At 33.2% G+C, this 24,355-nt stretch overlaps 1 protein-coding gene across 1 annotated transcript; it reads right to left on the bottom strand.

The window, feature by feature from the left end:
* Window positions 1–2,071: 2,071 nt before the first annotated feature.
* Window positions 2,072–3,585, bottom strand: LOC104239485 (homeobox-leucine zipper protein ATHB-12-like). The gene is made up of 2 exons (XM_009794126.2): window positions 3,023–3,585; window positions 2,072–2,775 (listed from the first exon to the last, which is right to left on the bottom strand). The coding sequence occupies exons 1-2, from the start codon at window positions 3,410–3,412 to the stop codon at window positions 2,404–2,406; spliced, it is 762 nt and encodes a 253-aa protein (XP_009792428.1). The 5' UTR covers window positions 3,413–3,585; the 3' UTR covers window positions 2,072–2,403.
* Between the last annotated feature and the right edge of the window lie 20,770 nt (window positions 3,586–24,355).

The raw sequence follows: 24,355 nt of genomic DNA, 5'->3' as shown, positions 1-24,355 counted from the left end.
ACGTGTCGTGATACGACATCTGGATGCCTCAGAGGAGGTGGATTGGGAGCTCTAACATAGGGCTAATGCATTTCTCTATTGAAGCGTGGGACCTGTTCCCTTCGCCCGTCGATGCGTCGATCCCTCCTTACCTCGGATTGTATTGACGTTAGTCGTTGGGTTGGACCGTTGAGATCGTCTTCGTATGCTCTTACTTCGGCGCAATAGGCATAATGAATCTCTTCCCATGTTGTGGGGGGATACTTCATGAGTTTGTTGAGCAGCTTTTTGGTTGCTTTTGACCCGTTTCTGTTCAACCCGTTTTGGAAAGATGCGACCGCCATTCCCTCTGATACATTTGGCAGTCCCATTCTTACCTTGTTGAATCGGGCCAGGAAGTCCCTAAGTCCATCACCTGTCGTTTGCCTGATAGAGAAGATATCATTAACCCTGGCTTCGACCTTCTTTGCTCTTGCATGAGCGGTGGCGAATTTGTCTGCCATCTCCTCGAACGTTGATATCGACCAAGCCGGTAGTTGAGAGTACCATGTTAATGCCCCTCCTCTCAAAGTTTCACAGAACATTTTCAGCAGCATTGACGACACTTGTTCTTTTAATAAGTCATTGCCTTTTACGGCGGTGACATAATGGATCAGATGGTCTTCCGGATTCGTGGTCCCGTCGTATATTTTCAAGTAGGGTGGCATTTTAAAGGTTTTTGGGATGGGATGAGGAGCAACTTTTTCACTGTATGGTTGCTCGACAAACCTTCCCACGTCGCATTTTGGCAGTAGCTTAGGAGCGCCGGGTATCTTGTCAACCCTTTCCTGGTGCTCTTTCATGTGGTCACGAAGCACCTTATTCTCGTTCTCCATATCTTCCATCTTCTTAAGGATGGTTGCGAGTGTGTCGTCCCTTGCGTTGACAGCGGTGCAGGTGTTACTCGTTCGTGCAGCGTTTGGCTCATCAGTGGCAGCATCGATTTCTGTCGATGGTGGATCTTCGGTATTTCCCTGAGGGGGTTTCTCGAGCATGTCGCTTAGAGCGCTCGTCAACCATTCCTCTAGCAGCTTTTTGACTGCTGGGGGTGTTTCTTTTGCATCAGACGTAGAGGCTCTCATGCAAGATCGTTAGATCTTCGAGTGAGGAGGGTGAGGTCTCTCCCTTTAGTACATTACTTGGTGTCACATTTGCGGTATTTTCTCTACCGGCTTCGTTGAGGGAGCCTATGAGGTTTGTTGAGACGTCTGCTATCATCTTCAACCTTGCTTCTTTTTCTGCCATTGTTGGCTTCTATGGAGTATGAAGAATAGTGATTGTTGTTTTTGATATCCTAGGTGTGAACTATGATTTCGATTACCGAAATCCTCACAGACGGCGCCAATTGTTGACTCAAAAGTTATTAAACACTTTTTAAGCAAATCAATCAAAAGAGATGAAGGGGTAAATCGTAATCGGAAATAATAAACCCAAGGATGATCTTAATAATCGATTTTGCAACAGTAGTAGCAGATGAGAGAACAAGAGAGAGAAAGTCTTTGAGAGATGAGAGAGCAAGAGAACTTGTATATTAAGAAAGATAGTCAGCGGTCGGTCGTGCTGACTTGGGGGCCTGATCGGTCAAATTCGACCCCATACAAAAGGTACGAAGACTTAAATTCTTTCTACTGGTACCGTTTTATGTGGAAGAAGGTCCTGAGATAACTCAAACTTAGCTACATATAGTAATTGAAATGTAAGCCAGTTAGCTATTTAGCCACCAAGTCTATATACTAGTACTAATAATTAGCAACATCCTCTTTTCCTTTGTAGAATCACGAATTATACTACAGAATTTCTCCAGGCTTCATATATGCTGCAGTACCAACTTTATTTTGCGGGTTGCAACTGACAAATATTAAGAGTTGGTAACTAATTGCAATAACATATCACTAATAATAGCAAATTTCAGTTGAAAATCTTTTTATTGCTACTGTTTGCTGACTTTCTTTATTATCTTTGAATACGAGCTGCTGGACTTTCTTCTCATTTATTAGGGTGCGATAATTATTTATTTATTACTACTAAGTAGCATATTTCAAGACAAACAATATACTCAAACCACTATCGAGATCCACTACTAATAATAGTACAAGATTGAGAGAGACTACATTTGTCCAGTAGACAAGGGCTTCTGATAGCAAAGCCTCTATTATGGTAAAAGCATTCAGTTTTTTTCTCTATATGAGCAGTGTTATGACCCTAAGCTGAGGTAAACTCAACTATGTCACTCAGCCACTTATGGTGTGAAAAAAACGACGGATTGGTGGACGTTGAGGTGCTCAAATGTACAGACCCTGGCATCTGTTATATGTTATAAACTTCCCCTCAAAGCCAACGATTAGATGGGTATATTTTTGTCTATGGTGCAAAAATAATTATGGCTCAAGACCAGAAATCCCACCACTGATCATAATTACAACTATTAGGCTGCTGGTCCAAGAGACCATCATCCTCTAGGGTACCCCAGTTTTCAGGGGAAGTTAAAGAACTATCCCCTGCTTCTACCATTTTCAGTAGATGATCAGATTCTTCATCTAAGCCGAAATAATCAGCCTTTATGCTACTGTCATCATCTGAAATTACACCATTAACTCCACGCTCTGATAAGTCAAAAGACAAGCTTGGCTTCCCTTCCATTTCCTTATTCTTAATAGTATTTTCGTCTCTGTTATAAGACTCCTGATCAAAGCCAATTGAACAGTATTGCTCCCCTTCTCTCTGGGATTTCTGCATCAGATCATTCAGCTTTTGCAACTGCACAGAAAATAATATCATATTAGGGTTGGGGGAGTCTGAGTAATTCGAGCTAGAAAGGAAATTAATTTGTGCAATTAAGGTATCTATAACAGCACCCCTATGTAACAACACAGTAAACGCAATATTTTTCTCGGAACCATTTTTATATTATGTTACAATATATATTTTCTATAACAAGACTTCACTATAACAGCCAAAAAATATCGAAACAAATGAGTCATGTTGTAGAGATGTTTGACTGTACCTGCAAAAGCAAGGATTGGTTTTCTTTCTTTAAGGAGTTGTACTGAGAAGCAAGATTATCAAAATTGGACTTAAGTATATTGTAATCCCTCTCAAGTTGCTTGGATTTCCATCGAGCTCTCTTGTTCTGAAACCAAATTGCAACCTGACGAGGTTGTAATCCCAGTTCTCGTGCTAACTGCAGTTTCTTTCTTGGTTCCAATTTAGTCTCGTTCTCGAACATGGTTTCTAATGATTTTATCTGCTCATCACTGAACCTCCTCGTATTCTTGTTATTAACCTTCTTCTTCTTTGAGGATGGTAAACTGCTGAAGCTGCCACTACTGAAACACTCTGCAGAATTAAGAGCAGCTGCTGAAGAAGTACAAGAAAATTCCCCTACATCAAACATCTTCTCAAGATTCAATCATGTGCCAAAGCTAACACCAAAAAGTGTTTGTGAGATTGCTGAAGTTGGGACTTATATATATGTGGATTGGAATTGGAACGTTCATGTACCTCTGACACAGTTGATAGAACAGTATATTTATGGTGTTAAAGAGTTCTGGTGGGGGAATTATCAACTTGTGCCCCATGATTTTTATATGGACTGAAGAAGGGGTGGGTCCTAGCTATATCGTATATTACTTCCTTTTGGTAAACTTAAGATTGTTGTTTATTGCTTATTCCTTGTTTTTCCACTGTATCTTTTTGTGGTTGATTATGTGATTGGTTTTCTTTTTTCCCCAATAACCAGGGGGCGTCCCAATTAGTTGGCTGGCTTCTAGCTCCGATTGTTAGCAAGGAGCCAACAAGTATACACTACCAATCCTAAAGTATATTCTATGGTTTATCAAGCTTTAGTGGAGTTTAAAGTTGTGGTGTTTACTTGTCATCTTTATAATCATCGCTGTCTTCATTCAACAGTCCCCTTCTAATTATATTATGATATGGGTGTCGGCTACGTGATTCACGTTTTACTCTATGTAATTATCAAGATTCCATATAATTTCATTAAGTGACAACTTTTTTTTCTTCATCTTTTTGTTCTTTGTATTTATTTTTTACATGTCGTTGTTCATCGGCTATATTATAATATATGATAAAATAGATTTCTGTTTAAATAGCTAACATCGTCTACCTTGATATATTAGTATGCTATAGGTCCGGTCGAGAAGGAGATATCTAGCTATATGGGGCAATAATTTTTTTCTCTGTTGGCTGATATATATAACTTAATTTGTTTATATTTTCTTTTAAGATCACTCGCTTTTTGCTTACTGTGTATATATACCACATTACTATATCACGTTGCATAATAACGTTTTCTATTTTCAATCAACCAAAAACTACTTACTGTACCCTAAAATAATTCGAACCATGTTGGTTGTGGTGTATGCCTTATTATCAAGCAGCACCTCATGCTTGCTAGCTAGATCCATTTTCTAGCTGATTTCTTTTTGTTATTCCGAAGGAAGTTCTTCGGAATTACTCATAGTTAATAGTGCTAATATTTATTAATCATTTTATCATAAGGATTTAAGGGTTTATTTTTGTGTCCCTAAGTTCACGTCTCTCGTCTAACATACTGATTACCCCAAGTTGAAAATTCTACAAACAAATGAAAGAACGTTAACGAAATTTTCTCAACATTCTTTTGATGGTTCGGACAATCTCAAAAATTAAGTAAAAGAAATATAAAGCTGTCATGGCAGATATATACTATTTGTTTTACTGAAAAAGTGCTAAACATTTTCTTAAAACGTATTAATGAAAAAATAGAGGGCGAATCCTAGTTAAATATAATAGCCACTAGATCTAACGTTTAGGAATAGTAATGATGTAGGGCAGAATCTGAAAATGTTGTATACCAACTATAAATGCTCAATGATTATTAATGAATGTAGTAATAAAAGCATGCAATAAATATGAAAAATGGCAACAAACGTAATAAGGAGGAATTTATCACCCAAATGTTAGATGACTTGGATGATTATACTTCCTAACAACAAGGTGGAGTAATAGAAAATGAAGATGCACAAGGAATCTTTGGATCTTGTGTACAAAAAGCTTATATCGAACAATGTAGTTAGTTGAAAAGACAAGCTTTTATATATTCTTTGTAGTCAACCCTTTGCAACGTGTTCTTATCAGAAAGGTGAAGACCCCCTTTTTGTTCTTTATCTCTTCCTATTTATAGGAGATATTTCTAAGGAACCCTAAAGGTGCAACAAAAAGAATATCCAATGGAATATTCTTTCTTTTCTATTCTAGACTTATTCTACCATTGCTTCCATACACTCTTTGCTTGACCTCGGCGCTAATCCCTCTCAAGATGACTCCTCACGCTTGTGTTGTGGTCGGCTTCATTTTCGACCACGTCCATTTGCAGTTATTAAGTTCAGTCCAAATTTTGACTAATACAATACTAGCACTAATTTATTTCACATGTACATGCGAAAAGTATATGTGTTGTTATTTAATTAGAGGTCTGATATTTGAATTTTATCAATGAAGGATTAAAAAAGGAAATAGGATTTGCTAAGCCGGGGAAGAAAGCAAGTCGAGCTGAGCCGCCACAAGCAGCTACGTGCCCCTCTTAAGTTATTCCTTCTAAATCTAAATAAACAATTACAATAGTCCACTTTACTACTCATACTTAATTCTAGGACTAATAGTTTAAGAAAGATAAATACAAATGAAGAAAAGAAATTTCAAAGAATTGAAATTTGAAAGCATTGAACCAATAAAATCAGTTGCCAGAAGACAAAATATGAAACAGGTGTCTCACGTAGACCAACAGAAAGGAGCCACCTGGCCCCAAAAACAAAAACAAATCCCGTTACATCGTTTTATGTGCAATGGGACGTATCATGAAGTGGCAAAAAACTGGTGGTTGTTGCTTTAGAAGGGGGAAAGCGAATTCCAATTTGTAGTGAAAGAGGACACGTGCCAACTGCTGCGGGGACCAACTGCTTTTTTCAAATACAGATGTCCGTCGAAGCTACTGTATTGTGGTCCGGACCCGGGCCAAACGGCTGGGCCAACGGGTCTGGGCTTAGGCGGATCGGGCTTTGGCGGTTCCGGACCAAATGGTCCCGGACTTTACGGTCCCAATATGTAGAACCGATCCACTGTGGTCCTAAGCCCACATGGTCTCGGGCTAAATGGGCCGGGCCCATGGGCCTAAACGGGCCTAACAGACTTTTTTCGTTTCGGGCTATTTTTAATTTTTTTTTATCTAAGGCACTTTTTTTGTAAAATATATATGTATATACTACTATAAATTGCTTATATATAACTATATAAATATGTATAGTATGTATATATAACGGTGTATTATGTGTATATATAATTATATATTGCCTTATGTAATATATATTGCCTTATATAGTTAAATGTCTATTAAAAATAGCAGACTTATCATCAAATCTCTTGATGACTTAGCAAACCTTCTTGATAAGAAACTTTCTGGTTTAAATATTAGACCAATTAATTATCAAAAAACTTTGCTGATAAAATTGAGACTGTTTCTGATTATAAAACTGAAACGTGGTCAGAGCTTAATAAGCTCAAGGGTAAATCTACCGTTAAAATGTTCTAGAATCGTAAGGATTGATAAAATTGAGACTGTTTCTGATTATAAAACTGAAACGTTGTTAGAGCTTGTGCTTGAGGAGGGTATATAGTTTTAACAATATTATATATAGTTTACATATATATATATATATATATATATATATATATATATATATATATATATATATATATATATATATATATATATATATATATATATATATAAGCTATAGATATAGTTCAAATTAAAGTTTACATTTAATACTTCAAATTAAAGTTCAATACCTTCAACATAATACTTCAAATTAATCTAACAAACTAGAACATTAAACATAATACGTCTAATAATTTTAAATAACACAAATTGTCTCAAATCAACTTAAAATCTTAAATACGAATGTCTGGAGAACGCGCAAGACAACTCTTTATATGCCTCCTTAAAGAGTCTGTGCGTTCCTTTCGACGACGAGTGTAGACTCGACCACAGTTCTTGCACTTTATTATGTAAACTTCTTCATTTTCTTCTACCACATTAAAGTGTTCCAAAATAAATGGGTGCAATGTAGAATCATCGGGCATGATTTAACTTGAATTAAGAATTTGAGTTTGAGAAATGAGAGATGAGTGAAGACTTGAATACTTCAATTTGAGTTTGAGAAATGAGAGAGATTGATGAATTTGTGAGTAAAAATGAAAGAATGAGGGGGTATTTATAGTTGAGAATTGGGAAAAAGTGTAATTATAAAACGTTTGGGGTTAAAACAAAGTTTGGGGGCCAAATAACTATTTTTTAAAGTGCCCAACGAATAAATTTTGAAGGCCAGCGGCTAGATTTTAAAAATCTGACTGTTGGTTTTTTTTTTTAATTTTTTTTTTTTAAAATTAGCCGTTGGAGCCTGTTAGGTCCGGTTGAAACGACCCAGGCCCGCCTGCCGGTCCCGGGCTTAACGATCCCGGACTCACGGGCTATTTGTGTTGAACCGGCCCACAAATAAATTATGTTCAAATGGGAACTGTGTCTTTGTGCCACGCTATCTTTCAAACACCCTTGGGAATTTGCAATACTCTTTCCCCACTTCTCTGTTTCTTTTGGGTAATATCAACGTCTTATATGTTTCTACGAGGGAGATTCGTACCCGTGCTCCCTTCATTATTAAACATACTTTATTAGAAACATGTTTATCTCAATTTTGGGCTGACAGACATTCTTCTGAACTTCTCGATGTATTTAGAAGGCATATCTTGGAGGGGAGGAGAGGATAACAATTTATTTGACTCTCTTCCTTCATAAGTTAGGGATAAGATCTGCGTACACATTACCTCACGTATGGGATTGCACTAGGTTTGTTGTCGTTTGAAGTTCAAATAAGTTTACGTACAAGCCAAAATTTTATGGCCAGACTTCAATTTGCCAAAAAATAGCTTACTTTTTGCAAGCAAAGTCTTGAATTTGGGTTGTACCCAAATTAACTTGTCAAAAGACATATGTCAGCTCAAATTGCCCAAATTTGGACAAATTGAATGAAATACATTTTCCAATTGCTATGAGGTACTCTTTCTCTCTCTTCTTTTTGTTGGCTTCTCCACTCCATTCAAGTTAATTATAGAGCATTGTCACGCTAAACCTAAGCCGCAGTTTTGCTAATAAAGGTTCACTTGGTTTTAACACAATATTCTTTTCTCAATTTTATCTTTACGATTCCGCACTGTAAATGACAAAAAAATAACAGAGGTATAGCAATTATCATGATTTTAACCCAGAGAAAAGACCCTTGTTCTAGCTAGTGTCATATTCTCAACTCTATACGTACTATTCATGAATAACTTCCCCAGTGACTTATTTTCAGACTTCTCGCATCTTAAAAAAACAAAAGTACGAATCGAATCGAATCATAATGAGAAAAGAGACTTCAACAACCACATTCTAGAAACCATGCATATTTTTAAAAGTATATAAAACATAAAGAATTGTTGGTGACGAGTCACGTCCACTCTCTACTTTGTTAAATTGAGTATAGGTGAAGGTGACGGTGACCATGGCCTGTATTACTATAAAAAAATGAAACGATAAGGATCTCCACTTGTTTTTTTCCTTTTGTTCGTTTTCTTCCTCCCCTGAGCATGATGCAAATGAAAATATGAAGTCCGTCGGAATGGGAAAGGAAGAAGAATCTTTTCTAGTATATACTCCTAAAGAAAAAAATGAAAAATCATCTTCAAACTAAACCTCATGCGAGTATTTTAACCTTCAGCCTGCTTTTTAATTATGAGTGAACGTGACTGATGCTATTTTCATTTAATTGTTTCATTTTGAAAATTTATAAAATCGTGTATATGGAGTATTCTAATTAATGAAGCGGAGACTAGAACCATAACAAAACTTCGGAATTACCTAAGAAGTTGCTGATCGAAAGGATAATATTTCTAACGTACGTAGGTTGGACAACTAAGCCTAGATTGGAAACAGGTGGGCGAGTCAAGGTTTATATGGTTCTGCTGATTAAGATATGTATATTTTTTATTTTATTTTTTTAAGATATGTATATTTCGACACTTCGCATGGAATATCACTGTCTTGTATAGAACATTGTCTCTTGGGATACAGTTGCAAAAACTGAAAACCCAAGGAACGACCGGAAGTGAGCTTCCAAGCTTTCGTACTTTTCGTGAATACTAATTTTAGTCGCGTGTACCCTACGATGCATATATATTTTCTTAAAATATTAAATAATATGAAGAAGACTAATAATATTTAACTAACTAAACAAAGAATTGTAATTACTTTTTATTCTATGTTTAGTCATTTGTTTTAAATAAAGTGTATCTTCGGTGACATGGAATTGGAGAAACGTTATGTAATTTACTTTTTATTGTACGTTTAGTCAATTGTTTTCTAAATAAAATAATACTTCCTTAAAAATAATATTCGTAACATTTCTTACAAAATAAGAAAAGAAAAAAAGAAAACATTCTTAGAGTTCTTAAAAGAAAATACGCATCTAATAAAGAATCATATTATCTGGTTATTTTGTATATGAACATCTAACATTTAAAGGTTTTATTATACTGCCTAACAAAGAGAAATTTAAATTTAAGGAAGCTCCTAAATATTAGGCCAAGTATATTAATGAGAATTAATTTTAAAATCCTAAATAGTAGGAAGGTAATCTAAATTACAATTTTATCTAATATAAACTTTATTTTCAAAGGGTAAAAAAGGCAAACGACATTTCGCTAAAGACCTTCGTGCTTTTAATATAATATAGATATAGATAGATAGATAGATAGATAGATAGATAGATAGATAGATAGATAGAAATATAATACTCACTCCTGCCTTCATTTTATTATATTTAGTTATTTTGTTTGATTGGAAATAAAAGTTAAGAAAAAAATTGGAACTTAATTATGATCTTAAATATGTTAAGAGAATAGTGTGACTACTATAACATCATATCATTAAGAATAAAATAAAAAATTTAAATTAAGTATAGTGAAGTCATCTCGTTCATTTTATAATCTCATTGTTGTTCATTTGTATTTGAATATATGAATTACATTTGAGCAAAATTTGCAACCGATCAATTAGTATTGTACACTATATTTTTCCTCTAAATTAAGTTATCTTATCGGTAAACCGAAAACCAAATCAATGACAATCGACAATTGATTAATCAATATCCAACATTCGATATATTATCGGTTCGATTATCGATTTAGCATATTCATAAATCGATAACCGATATGTCGAGTCGATAATATTCGTAACCGAACCAGACCGATCGATATCCACCTCTACCGATATCCATCTGGTGTAGAGGATAAGGATAAGAGGATGAGAGGGTTAATTATTACTTATACAGATGGCCCAACACGAACATCCTTCTGGTCTTTGCTTATGTGAAGTGAAAGGAACGTAAAAATTGCACGGGGCGCCCTATTTGGTCGCCCTCATTTAAAATATACCTATTTTTTAAAAAACTTTTAATTTGTACCTACTTTTTAAATAACTTCAGCCCCCTTTCTCCTCCTCCTCCTCCTTAAAGTTTTATCTTTTCTTTTTCCAGAAATAAGGTTCATCCCTATCTGCTTCTTCTTATTTCTCCAGTGAGCCCTATAAATTTTCACGCCAACCTATACATCTGAAACAACCAATTTGCTTTCTTCGTCACTTCCTATCACGTGACATGCATATATATACATGCAAAAGAAAAATATATTTACCATCATTTTGATAAATAAAAATTGCAAGATCTTGCAAGAAAGCTAAGAAAAACTATCTGAATATGAACATTACAAACTAAATACGATAGGTCATTGAGGCTATTTTTCAACATTGCAACAGAACTCAGTTTCACGTGAATAGAAGGAGACTAATGGTCTAATAACTACAGTTTTACACAAACACGAATGAAATTATAAATAAACAAAAATTTCAGCTTTACAGCTGAAGTTTCCAGTTACAAAGACAGAAAACTTCAGCTCTAATTGTGTTGTAACTGGAAACTTCAGCTCTAGAGCTGAAGTTTCCCAATTACGACACAAAAACTTCAGCTCTAGAGTTCAATTTCAGGCCCGGCTACTAGAATGCTGAAGTTTTGCGTGATTGCCTTTGCTACTTCAGCCCCGTATGCTGTAGTTATGCGAAAAAGCGAATACGCTTGCAATTTTTTTACAAAACGGACACAGGTTAAAATGTGGCACAAAAAACGGATATAGATGCAAATGATTTCGGAACGGAACAAAGGAACAAGAAATAGGTTTCTTGTGCCACGCAAACACTAAAGTAAGGTCCAACAAGGATTAACCCCCACAGTAAATACATGTGGCGTTGAGTTAGGCCAGGGTAACATCATTTCTTCTGAACCACCTTATTGACCTCAAATTATTCTTTTGGGATGTTTGGACCAAATATTAGGATTTCTTCAAATTGTAGCTTTAGATTGGTATCAGTGTAATTGTCGATCTGATGTTGAGTTTCGGCGCACATCACGTACGATTAATTATGTCTTCTAAGTTTTTATTTTGTTTATTAGTTGTGATTGGTGCTACTTCCTCAGTGCTATGGTTTCTTATGAACCTCGTACATAATTGATTTTAAGCAATGATCAAAAGAGTCCCCAGGATTAAAGTTGTGACCTAATTTATAGTACAAACTGCATCACATAACCGTAAGTGACTATGCATTACATGTGTCTTTTACACAATATTTTGTTAGTAGTATTTAACTAGATCAATTATAATATGTGTTTTTATTTCAATTTCTCACTTAATTATTAATGTAATTTAATATGTTCTAGTGTATATACCAGGGTAAGTTTTTTTTTTTTTTTTTTTAAATTCTTCATATTCATGTTGCTTTTATAAAGGAAATCTTACAAAAATGTCCTAAATAAGTTCCAACTTACTAACCTCTAGCCATTAATCATAGACTTACCAAAATCAGCGAAGCATATATACAATTTGAAAACCCAAATAAATAAGGTTCTTTCTCTCCAAGAATCACACGCAAAAATTTCCTTCATAATTTTAAGCGTGATCAACAACATTAGATGCAAGACGGAAGGAAAATTTCATGGATGAGGTAGCAAACAAAGTTAAGAAATACAAAAACTATACATACAAGATTCCAAAATCTAAGCAAAAAGGGACCCTTTTCAAGGAGTATGGTTGAAATTAATTCATTGAAAACGTATAGATGAGTCAATATACGAAATTTGAGGAAGATCGAGGTGATTTGGACTGATTTGGTATCAAAATTCATAGTTAAAATCGAGTTCAAAAAGTTCTTCTGCGATACATGTACATGTATACGCATGTATCACACACACAGGTATACATGAAAATAATACGCATGTATCACATACAAGATTACAAATAATACGCAGTGTGATACCAGTGGCGGAGGCAGGATCTTTACGAAGGGGGTTCAAAAAAAAAATTGTATCTAGTGGGAATTGAACTCATGACCTTATGTAGATTTTGAACCCCTTGACCACTAAACTACACTTTTGGATTGTGTTAAGGGGTTCAAAACTTAATATATAGAGGTAAAAAACAGATTTTGCCTTATATATACAGTGTATTTTTTTGGCGAAGGGGGTTCGGGTGAACCCCCTTGCGCCCCCCTAAATCCGCCCCTGTGTGATACACATATCATTTTTTTTCATATTTCATTTCCTACTTCGAATTTTCAATTCAAACCACTCAAAATTCCACCAAATCATCCCAAAGTTAAGATTCAAACTCGTTAAGATGTACCCAATCTATTCTACCTAACACCCACTCAAAGGAAAGTAAAAATCGTATCTCTTTTTTTGCTGCAAATAGCTAATTGACTAATATTAATAATAATTTATAAATTAGCAAATTTTTATAATAAGCTACTTATAAAAGGACATAGCTAATATTTTTTTTTATTTTATAAACTACTGCTTCCAAGGCACATAGGTGAGATAAGCGCCTCTCATATCAAAACATAACTAAGCAGCAAGCATTATCTATAACCTTTTTAATATTAACTAGTATCGATGAACGTGCGTTGCACGTTAATAAAGACACATTATAATTTAAACATTTATTTATATGAAGGAATAATAAAATTTATTAAATAAGAAATTTTTTATGTATAATAATACAACAATCATCTAAATGCCGAAAAATATTATTCATGCTTTTATAATAATATAGATAATTAATTTTTGCTGTGGCATATATAATTTTAGTTTTCTACACTCACGTACATTAACAAATATGTAGACAATAATTTTGTTAGTTTAGTTGGAAAGTAATCAGTAAACCCATTAAAAGTTTGATGTGGTAAATTGGTAAACCTATTTTTCTGTCTGATAAGCGATAATCAATATTGAAAGATAAAGGCGCGATAAATAATCAAAATAACTAGGCCATGTCATCACATAATTTATCTCAAAAACCTATAAAATAAATCAAAGTAAATTTAACAGGAATAGATCATGAGATAGGAGTAATATGTTTCGTCTCCACAGTTGAATAAGATAAGCCCATCCCAACAATTGGATGTAAGATTTATGGGCCAAGAAAGAAGGTAACCCAATTAGGTGAGCAAGGACGAACCCAACCATCAGGGCTTCTATTTTGGGATTTTGGCATGGTGTGACAACCTATCCACATAATTAGCAGAAAAAAGCTATAGTTATAAATATTGGCACAACAATAATATGTATATCATTACTTTTTTTCTTCTTTGCTTATATAAGCATGTATATTAAAATTTTATATTCCTTCTTAGTATATCCAAAATATGAAATTATATTATAGTTATTTGAAATTTATTGTTGCCTCTATATATTCAATGTATATCACAATAAAAATAATTGTATTTTTTTATATATCGCAGTGTATAACATATCGAATATGTGTATATCAAAATCTATATCCTAAGTTTAATTTTCTTCATTGTGTATCTCAAAATGTATAACAAATATTTTTTTCTCTGTATATCTAAAATTTATTTACTCCCATAATTATATTTATTAATTTTTTTTAGAACTTGCTCTACCCCAATTATATCAATAATTTATTTTTCTTCTTTGATCAATAACAAAATTGAAGTAAGTTTATTCAGAATGAATTTTGCCCTCTTAAGATCAATTGGACGATTTGATTCCGATCTAACATTATATTGCCAAATCTAACAATGTATATCATGATATACAATATGGTATACACATGGGTATACATGATGATATACATAGATGTACACCACCTCAAATACATATATTATCTTTTTTACTGAAAAAGAGAATAGAGAAGAAGAAGGAAATCTTCAATCACTTTACCAAGCTTTGCAATCAGATCAAGGAGATCGATGGGCAACTCCGCCCAGTTCGCCAAAACTTTGAAAGAAGAGGATGTAAGGGTTGTCTGTTTCTATTTCTAAGGCAGGGAAAAAGGAACCGCTTCTCTATGTCTATATACGGCAAAACGCAATAACCTGACATTTGTATAGGCGTGCAAGTATAAGAATTTGTAGAAGAAGAAAAGATTGAAGAAGAAAATTGGAGAAGAAATACGGGGAGAGAGAAGAAAAAAAAACGGGAAGAGAGAATAAATAAGAAATTAGGGTTATTTAGGATTTGGCTATACAATGCCAATTTTTTTGGGTTACCTTTGCCAAACCTAATATAAGGCTAAAATATTGCCAATTCTCTTTATATATTGTCATACCATGCCATTTTTTCTTCTATGTTACCGAGACGCTCTTCGTTTTCTATTAGGGAAATTTTTCATAAATACACCATTATTTGCAGTATCAGCCTAACTAAGCAAAAGAAAAGTAAAATGATTAATGATTATCTATAAACTACTCCACTCAGCAATTCCGATTGTAATTCCATAGATATGAGTCTGTTGTGCATACTTGCGATTCACGTTATTGAATTTTATGAGTTGAACTGAAGTACTAAAAAGTAAGTTACAGAAACATGCAATTCCTACTGATGACTCCTTCTGCATTAATAAATAATTGTAGAATTCTGCAATCTGCTAATTTTGCCAAGTGATATCTACTTTTGAATTGAAGGAAAAAAGATTCAAGGAAAAAGAGTTCTTAAATTGCCCTGTTGACAAGTAGAAATTAAAATGCGGTGCATTTAAAAGAGAGGGGGTACGTAACTCTTATGAAATGCATACATAAAAAGGATCTGCCTCTTTTTGCGCCTACGGATTGTGATAGTAATAGGGTTGAGAAGAGCATACATGAGTGCGTTGGCATTGTTAAAGGAGTAAAAAGACGGGTCGGTAAAAATTTATCTTGAAATTTATAACAAACTTCTTTTTCACTTCATTATGATTTAGTGGCATATATTTTTACATTAACAGAGAACTATTGAATACAGTACATATATACCACAAAAGTCACTAGAAAACTTCATTATGGACTTATGGTTAAGTGGCATATATTTTTACCATTAAATTAAACTTAATGAATGCACTACATATTTACCACGTAAAGTCCGTAGACAACACGGGCCGAGAAATTGAGGAAGAAGGAAACATGCAGGCAAACCTCAAAATCTTAATCAGATTCGTGAACATGTACCCATTTAATACAACAATAAATGGGAAAAATGCATTCAATTTGTGTAGAGTGAGAAAAGGAGAGAAAGAGACAGAGAGAAAGAGATGGAGCCCTGACCCAATCTGTCGGTCCTCCTCCTCGGTTTCTTCGCTTATGCAAAAAGGACGCGCCAAACGAGGGTCCGCTTTCTGCTCTCCTTTGTGTTTTCTTTACAGCTTGTTTGGATGGTTGCTGACAATCGTTTTATAATGTGTTATATTGTATTTTATCGTTTTATATATATAATATTTGGATCGATTGTATTCCTTACTATTGTTAAATAACATTTCGTTATTTAGTTTAATTGTATCGTACTGTACTATAACTGATAAATTACTAAAATATTCTCAATTATTTAAATATTAAATTTATCAAGAATTACGCATAAAAATAATTTAAGAAAACCCATTTCTACTAATTTATCTATGTCTTATAAATAGGTTAAGCAATTAAATTCATGCAAATTCTAACAAAATTTGTGAAATAAAATAAGCAATTTTACATTGAAGTTGGAAGCGACAGAAGTTCTGAAAAAAAAGGACGAAGACAAAGTAAATTATAGGTAGGAGATTTAAAAGTAAAATAAAAAAAGGTAAAGGATAAAATAGAGTTACGGAGTAATAAGTTAGGGCATAATTGGAAAAAAAAAATAGGAAACAATCCCACCACACCAAATCGGTTGTTTAAAATAATGGAACTTTTCATTGTTCCGGAACAATAGATATAACAATACAATACAACTATTTTTAATGAAACAATCAAAACAAACATTATTTTGGGATAACAATACAATACGATACAATCAGTAACAACCATCCAAACAAGCTGTTAGTCAAATATATAGTTTCCTTTTCATTTTCTCTTGGAGTCATTTTAATTCAAAAGCTTATGCCTTGGAGAATTCAAGATTCTATTCCCTCCGACCCATTTTAGGTGATATTTGCCTCTTTTCACACATATTAAACTATTCACCTTTTAACATTAATTAATAATAAAATTAACTATATTAATTTTAATTTGCTCATTAAAAATATAACAAATTACTCCTAGACTCTTTACTTCAAGAGCAACTTTAAAAGAAAAAATTAATTTTTTTTTCTAAAAAAATTAAATATCGTGAACCACAAAAGAAAGGTAATAAAATCACATAAAATGAACCGGAGAGAGTACCTAGTTGCGTTGGCCTTGAAGCACTTCTCCACACTCTAATACTCCTATTTGTAACACGAGTTTTAATATAAAGATGTCTGTGATCCAAAATTTCCTTTCTACCTTCTCAGAGTAGAGATAAAGTCGGTGTATAACATTACCCTCCTTAGACCCACTTGTTCTATTATACTGTATTTATTATTATTATTATTATTATTATTATTATTATTATTATTATTATTATTATTATTATTATTATTATTATTATTGCTAGGCATCGTATGGTAGGATGCATTAGAGAAAATAATGCATGCATTAGCTTTTGATATAACTAATCCATTGTTTGGTACATTTTTTCAACCTATATATTACTAATGCAAGTATTAGCTATACAACCAATATTTGGTATTATCCTATGTGTAACTAATATATTACTCCCTCCAGTCCAAAATAAGTGATTTTTAGCGGGTTTCACACAGATTAAGAAATCCACCTTTTAACATTTATTAACAATGAAATTGACCATATTAACCTTTACTATCTCTTCACATAAACTCTTCTAGCACATACTCCAACACTATTTACTCCAAGGGCGATGTAGGAAAAAATAATTAATTCATTCTTGAAATCTAAAAAAATCACTTATTTTGGACCACAAAAAAGGGCAAAAAAATCACTTATTTTGGACCGGAGGGAGTAGCAAACTATGGTATTAGTAATACCAAAGCTATTAATGCATGCATTAGCCACTAATATTTGCATTACTAACACATGCATTACTAATACATGTATTACTAATGCACCTTATTCCGCATTATTGTATGCCCTACCAAACGACCCCTTATTATTATTTATGTATTCTCAATTTTCTTACAAGCCAATATAAGTATATAATATTTGTCTTAATAGATGCAATCGCACTGATATGGGGGTATAAAGTAGGCATACCTTAAACCACCCCTAAACTTGGCTCAGATTATTAGTATCATCCCCGAACTGTGCCCGATCTTAATTACCCCCCTCAACTTGGCCTTTTGAGGGTCATTACCCCCTAGACGCTGATGTGGCAAAAAGCGTGGGTGCACTCGCCTGTCACGTGGATTTTTCCTTTCTATGTGGCATTTTTTGAAAAATAAAATATTTTTTTTACCTTTTTAAAAATATTAGTACTTTTTTAGATAATTTTTTTCGAATAAAATTTATAATAAAACTTGGATATAACTACATTATTTAGGCTAAATATTTTTATTTGGACAAAAATAATAAAATTTTAGTTAATCCTTTTTTGAATTTGACTTGAAAATAAGATTTTATACAATTGAAATAAATAGTCAAGTCATCTAAAAAGTTATAAAAAATACATAGTTGAAATAAATAGTCATTGCCTCAAAAAAAGAAATAAAAAGAGTGTACAATTGCACTCGTAATTTCTTGCAATTGTACACTCTTTTTATTTCTTCTTTTGATGGAATGACTATTTATTTTAATTGTGTATTTTTATCTTTTTAGGTAAATTATGTAAAAAAAAAAATTTAAAGCACTGTAATTTATAGCGCTATAAAAAATTATAGCCAAAATAATTAATTTCAGACTATGTATTTTTTATAACTTTTTAGATGCCTTGACTATTTATTTCAATTGTATAAATCTTTATTTTCAGGTTAAATTAAAAAAAAAGATTAACTAAAACTTTATTATTTTGCCAAATAATATTTAGCCTAAATAATGTAGTTATACCCAAGTTTTATTATAAATTTTATTCAAAAAAAATTATCTAAAAAAGTAATATTCTTAAAAAAAGGTAAAAAAATATTTTATTTTTCAAAAAAATGCCACATAGACAGGAAAAATTCACGTGGCAGACTTGTGCACCCACACTTTTTGCCACATAAGCATTTAGGGGGGTAATGACCCTCAAAAGATCAAGTTGAGGAGGGTAATTAAGACCGGACATAGTTCAGAGATGATACTAATAATTTGAGCCAAATTTAGGGGTGATTTAAGGTATTTTGCCTATAAACTATGAACCCATGGTCATAAAGGAGAACCAACAACACGACAACTCACAATATACGTCTGAAGTTTAATGTAATTTTTTCTCCATTATCGGGTATCTCAACAACTCAACCACTCTTCTGACTTACTTGTGTGGCCTCATTAATTTCTGCCTGTACCTTTTTTCCCTTTTCTCTCTCTCTCTCTCACTCACCCATCATCGAACAATTTCTGTGTTAGTGTAGTCTCTTAGCTTCCTCTAAACACGAGGTCTTTTAGTTTAGTCTTTGTTGACCAAGCAAAATCAGCTACATATAGCTAGCTAGTTACATGCCTTCTTGGATTCATGTGCTACTTTGATAGAAGAACAGCATTTTAGTGTAGGGTTTAGAGAGGTGACACAATCACTAATCATTTAGTATTCATATTTGTAGCAGTTAAGTATCTATAATTGACTAGCTGCACCGTCCGTTCACTCTGTTAGCATGATTATGATGGTGAAATGATTATAAAATATTAATCAAAATTTGGATTTTTTAGAAGTGAAAATATTTGTAAAAAAAAAAGAAGGGAATTTTTAGAATTCAAAATAAACAAACATTTAGGGAGTAAATGGTTAGGTCATTTAAGAAACCCGAGCTGGTAAGGTCAGACTCTGCCCCTAACTTTTGTCCTTTGTAAAGTTGGCCTCTTCAACTCTATTTTTACCTCTTTGTTATAGTCTCCTCAGAACAAATCATTCTCTTCATCATCACTCACTCACACTCTCTATCCCTTTCATATATTTCTCTCCTATCCCCTCCTTAAAGAAAGGCGAGACTTTTGGGGGATAAGGAACCAAAAGAGATCTTGAGAGAGAAAGAGAGAGTATCACAAACACAACACATCTAATGAGATTATTATCGAAGGAAAAAGGAAGCTTTTCTATTGTGGGGAATGTTGTTTGGCTCGAGGATTCAATTTCTTACTTTCTTTTATAGATCTGTATATATGGATCTATAATATAGGATTATGTCTTTGGTATCGTCGGACCAGGCTTCATTCCCCTCAAAGATTGCTACCGTAATCCTTGCTCACTCGTCAGACATTTTCGCGATCTCAAATATTTTTGTGTATTCAGTGGTAAGTTTCATCTCCTAAGTTTTGTTTTGTTTTGTTTGTTGGCGTTGATTTTCTGAAGCTTTTGTTTGTCCGTTTGTAAATCGATTCTTTTTTTGTTAAGTAGTTATGTGTTGATTGGTGTAATGATGAAGATCTTGACTTTTAGGTTTTGCATTTTTGTTTCAAATCCCAACCTGAAAAACAGTTTCATCATTACAGTCCTTTTTTGGCTATTTTTTTTTGTGTTTCAATAGTCAGTAACGTATGATTGTGGTCATGATTATGGCTTTTTTGGTAGTATCTCTTTCTGTAAACATTCAGATCTGGATTCTGCTTTTCAACTTTCTCCAAAACCCTTTCGCCCTTTTTGATTTTCTCCACAAATACTTGTCTCTCTCTTTCTTAGCAGGATTTTTCACAGATTGGGGTTTATTTTGTCAAGAACGTACCTTTGCTAAAAATCGAGCTTTATTCTTTCTATATATATGAGTTAATACATTCATATTAGGCTGAAAATAATATTTGTATCCATTGCATTTCTGTCCGATATTGCTGCATTGTCCGGCCATTTTGCATCCATAATGTCTTCCTGAAATTAAGAAGAGAGAATTATACATAAGTACAGTTATAAAAGATGTATAGTGTACAGCTTAATTTTTAAGATGCACAGTTTTTGAAGCATGGTTTTATAGTACCTCCAACTATCGTGCGAGTTAATTTTGTTAGTGTAACCTTTTTTTGTTACAAATATATTTGATAAGTCGATACTTGAGTAAAAGAAAACAAAAAGATATTTGAGTAAAAGATTGTCGAATGCACGTTGTGAACTTGAGACATGTCGATATTGGCAGCTAGATGTGATGGATTTCGTTCTAGCTAGTGCTTGAAAACAGTGGCGGAGTCGGGATTTTCAGGAATGAGGTTCAAATTTTCTCTTTTTTGTAACTAGTGGTAATTGAATCTATAATCTTACGAAGATTTTGAACCCCCTGATCACTAAACTACACTTTTGGGTTGTGCTAAGGGGGTTCAAAACTTAATATATAGACGTAAAAAACAGATTTTGCCTTATATATACAGTGTAATATTTTGGCGAGACCCCTAAATCCGCCACTGCTTGAAAATAATATTTCAAAGTTTGTATGTTCTTGTTACTTGTGTGAAGTTCTATATTATAGAGTATATAACTTCAATCATAGAGATCAATTTGGTATATATAGCTCAAAATTAGACCGTGTTTTCCAAAGATCTTTTTCACATAATAAAATTAGGAATACCAGACTTTAATGTGTTCTTATCCAGATATAATTTTCAAATGACTAATAGGCTGAGTTTACTAGAAGATGGAAACAGAAAGGAGTCTTTTGCTGTAACGAGATATAAATAAATGGTACATTTTGAAGATTACTATTGGTTTGAAGTGTCTTGGCTTTTACAAGTAACTTGGAGTTATCACTGATACATATCCAGCATCAATCTAAACGATCTTTTTTGACATTGAATCTCAGTTCATGCATGAAAGGTCAATTCTTTCATAAACACTACTACGATTTAAACAAAAATGACTGGAAAAACAGCATATTGAAGATATTGAGGGTTAGATAGATACACTTCAAAAGAGAAAATGTTGACCTCTTGAAGCTAAATGAGATGTGATGTCTCACACATGTGAATGTAGGTTTTCTGACTTCCTTCCTCTTGCTTATTTAAAATTAAGAAAACCAGACTTTAATATGTTTTTATCAAGATATAATCTTCAAATGACTAATAGGCTGAATTTACCAGAATATGGAAACAGAAAGGAGTCTATTGCTGTAATGAGATATAATTAAATGGTGCATTTTGAAGATTACTTTTGGTTTGAAGTGTCTTGGCTTTTACAAGTAAAATGGAGCTCATTACTGATACATATCCAGCATCAATCTAAACGATCCCTTTTGACATTGAATCTCAGTTCATGTATTAAAGGTCAATTCCTACATAAATACTAGGATTTAAAAAAAAATGACTGGAAAAACAGCATATTAAAGATATTGAGGGTTAGATAGATACACTTCAAAAGAGAAAATGTTGACCTCTTGAAGCTAAATGAGACGTGATGTCTTACACATGTGAATGTAGGTTTTCTGACTTCCTTCCTCTTGCTTATTAGGAAAAAACAGAAGATAAAAACAAAATTGCTTGTTGAGAATTCAATGCTTTTGCCCATTCTATATTTACGGAAAAGTGAAAACACAGAAAAAGAGGAACACACAAACTTTTTTACCTTTTCTCCCCACCATATTTGACACTCACATGTCTCCTGCAAGAGAGAACAATAGACACAGGGGCGGATGTAGCTCGCGACAGGTTTATTCCAATCTAATAATTTCTTATGCAGTATATCTATATTCTAATCTATCAAATTAATAAATCATAAAGTAGACATTGAAGTTTTAAGGGATCAAGCCAAATCCTAAATTAAAGATACTGCAGGACTCTTGAAATCTAGGAGTCTATTAGGGTTTCTTGGAGGTACAGTTACTCTACCCTAAACTTTAAATCACACCTATATAAAGGGATACATATTCCCTTGAAAAGGTGTCTCAAAATTCCATAAACTCAGGTCAAAATATGGCCGTATACTTCTTGACAATCAAATAGTTCAAGAAGCTGGAGATCAAATACATCCCAGGAGGTCTGCATCGTCCTACATTTGAGAAATTTGCAGCTTCAGCCCTCGAATCATGGTGATAATCAGGAGAGAAGAATCAAGGAAGAAACAGAATTGTACTCATAATTGATTAGTAAAAATATTTTCTCTTATTTTGTGATTGCGGTTTATTTTTCCTGTGACAGAAAATTTATTGCAAACACATGGATCCGTTTTTGCATGGATAATGGATACCTTTTGGTCCTGAAAAGTGAAAGCACAACTTGATGATTTCAACCTTTAAGATATTTAAATTACACTCATGGTACTTTTAAAATAATAGGTTGAAAATTTTGTTAGTTTTGAGATTATTAATAATTTTTCCTACAAATAATGTGTTTAATGTTGAGCATCATTGACAAACCTATAGTAGAAGAAAAGTTAGTAAAAAGCTTTTAAAATTATGAGTTCAAAAATAGTTGTCAGATATTAATAATTTTTCTCATGTTTAATTAAATGTTGATAGTTAATGAGAAACGCACAGCAAGAGGGCATTGCCTATCTCTAGTCTTTATCTATATTTCAATTTCATTTTATATACCGAAATAGAAATTACTCAGTTATATCAAGTTTGTGATAGTAGATTCTACTATTCTGTGGATCTGGATTTTTGAAAGAAAGAAAGAATTGGGATCTTTATCACAGTAAAATGGTCATCTTATTCATCTAGTCTGTAAAACTCAACAGGTTGTAAATATAGACCTGTGAAGTCATTTTATAATTTCACCTAGGAAAACTAATAATGGCAGTGTTAATAAATTGTAAGAACAGTGATTGATACGGAATACTGTTTGTGGAGATGGAATCTTTTTGACTTTGCAAATCAATAAAGTGGAGGCTGTACGCTGGCTTTTGCTTTCCTCATTTTCCACAAAAAAAAAAAAAAAAACATACAAAAGTTTGCAGACAAAGGTTTGGTTGTTTTTGATAAATTCTCTGTTAGTCCCCTCAATTAATAAACTAATCTTACTGCCTCGTTGACTATTTCCTTCTATAACTCGTTACTTCAAAATGGTAGATTCTACGATTCAAAGTTTATCATACAAAAGTCATTTTCTTATTTTTTGTCACATAAAAGCCATTCAGCTTTAGTCAAATCAACTACAAAATAAATCTCACCTGAATATTATTATGTAGCACCGATTGAAATATGACATGGAGTGTTTCTGGGAGAGTAAAATTTGATCATCGGATTTTTAGGGGATTTTGGAGGGTTTTCATTCTGTTTTATTGTTTTTGCACGCCGATTGAAAATATCTTTTGAATGCGATTAACGGTTTAACCGAATGTAAATTATTTCTTCATGCTTGGAGAGTTCTGAAAATGTAATGCACTAAACGCCCAAAAGATGCCTTTCTTTATCACCTTTTTAACACACAAAAGGATATGATGAGATAAATGAGATCTTTTAACCCTTAATTAGAGGCTCATAATCCAGCCTTGAAAGGAAAAAGAATTCTGATACGAAATACATTTTGGGAAATTTTCATAAAATGGGCTTTATACGACGCGAACCCAGCATAATCAGAGCCGTTTGATTGTCTAGATTCACCTTGGTCTTCTGATAGGAAATGATTCTTTTCATTTCCCTATACATATAGTAAGACCAAAATCACGTCAATTTTTGTCCTTTTTGTTCTTGTGAATGGTAACGAGTTAAAATAAAAGATCCGAGAAATTCCTTTAACTTTGTGTTTTTAGAAGACCTGAATAAAAACCTTCCTCCAAGGGAAATTGTA

This window comes from Nicotiana sylvestris, chromosome 1 (assembly GCF_000393655.2).
Source record: "Nicotiana sylvestris chromosome 1, ASM39365v2, whole genome shotgun sequence".
In the NCBI taxonomy this organism is placed as follows: Eukaryota; Viridiplantae; Streptophyta; class Magnoliopsida; order Solanales; family Solanaceae; genus Nicotiana; species Nicotiana sylvestris.
This window is presented reverse-complemented; position numbering and strand designations above follow the sequence as displayed.

What these genes read in the sequence shown, in the direction of transcription:
- LOC104239485 (XM_009794126.2), bottom strand. Translation starts at nt 3,412, where the DNA reads ATGTTTGATGTAGGGGAATTTTCTTGTACTTCTTCAGCAGCTGCTCTT. An exon ending in ACCAATCCTTGCTTTTGCAG is followed by an intron (nt 2,776 to 3,022) that starts GTACAGTCAAAC and finishes TTTTCTGTGCAG; the next exon opens with TTGCAAAAGCTGAATGATCT.